Consider the following 1,273-nt stretch of genomic DNA (forward strand, 5'->3'; position numbering starts at 1 on the left):
AAAACACAGCGCTGCAGCCCCTTCTCACCCCCAACCACCATCTTCTCCGCATCTCGGTGGATTATCCTCATCATCTCGACTACATATGTGGGAGGGATGTCGTCCCTTTATCCTCATCCAGATCCACGCAAATGCTAGGCCTCGTCCCTGCCTACTACTCATCCCTCATCGGCAAGGAACGTTGTCCAGTCACTAGGACAGCAGGATGCTCCTGCCGCGCACCCGAGTCGAGAACATCGCCGCTCCTGAGCAGTCCATGTGCCGAGGATCTCACAAGTGACGGTTGAGGATGCTCACTCAGTAAGCATCGGTCCATCTGCTCGTCTTCCCAAAGCTGACTCACATGACGATTCGAAGGCAGTTCTCCTAGCCGCCCACCGATCGTGGCAGCTAGTGCAGTCGCCGACCAAAATCGTCCTTCATGGTCCCTGGCGTATTTCCTCTAGCACTTCCGGGCCACCGGAGTCTTGAGGTTGTATGCTCGGTGGGGCTGACGGACTTGGACGGTGGCTCCTCCTTGTCATGTCAGCCCCTTCGGCCTACGAAGACGATGGCGACCGCTTCATTCCACTTCTTTATCTCGGAACACTCAGTAAGCCCGAGATCTGCATACCTGTGAGAAGTCCACTGAATACCTGAGGCTCTGTTGTACAGATTCCCTGGGCAAGGAGGGCATTATGGTCATACCAATGGTTTTGGACGCTCCTCGATGCCATCCTTCCAGGGCTGAAGCAGACTGCCTCTCGCAATCCTGCGGTCACTACGCTAAGATTCCTGATGGAAACTTGCGACAGGGGAAATAGGGAGATATGCACAATGAGTTGTCCTGACACATCGGATATGTCTTCGCACCGTTGTACTCGAATATGCGGAGGAACACTTTACTGGAATTGTCGGGATGCGAGTGATGTGTGGTTCATGTTCACGCCCCCTTACTACACAGTGATGTGCGGGTTGACGCAACCGTTGACCAGGTTGACAGGTATAGTAAACCCGTCGACATGTCGACAAGGCCAACGGTAAACTTTCGCACGCTCACATGCCTGTCGACGACCTTCGGCGACCCAGCGGCTCCGACGACGCTCTTCCCCTACGTCAGCGCCTAATCCCTTTGTCCGCTCGTCCTCCCCGTGGTCTGAATTGTCGAGCTCTCCCCGCTCGTCCGTTTGACTTGAAATTTGGTATAAGGTTTCCTCAGCATCAATACTATCTTCTACTAATGCAAGATCAGCGCTCAAATCCCTCTGACCGCATTGCCAACCCGCCTTTGTCC

The 1,273-nt window shown here is 54.4% G+C and overlaps 1 protein-coding gene across 1 annotated transcript; it reads left to right on the top strand.

Moving 5' to 3' along the window:
• Positions 1–522: 522 nt before the first annotated feature.
• On the top strand, positions 523–803 carry DICSQDRAFT_175983 (uncharacterized protein; the record flags this gene model as incomplete). Its single annotated transcript, XM_007371812.1, has 2 exons — positions 523–592; positions 655–803. The coding sequence occupies 2 exons, from the start codon at positions 523–525 to the stop codon at positions 801–803; spliced, it is 219 nt and encodes a 72-aa protein (XP_007371874.1).
• Positions 804–1,273: the final 470 nt, after the last annotated feature.

This window comes from Dichomitus squalens (genome assembly GCF_000275845.1).
Source record: "Dichomitus squalens LYAD-421 SS1 unplaced genomic scaffold DICSQscaffold_316, whole genome shotgun sequence".
NCBI classification, from domain to species: domain Eukaryota; kingdom Fungi; phylum Basidiomycota; class Agaricomycetes; order Polyporales; family Polyporaceae; genus Dichomitus; species Dichomitus squalens.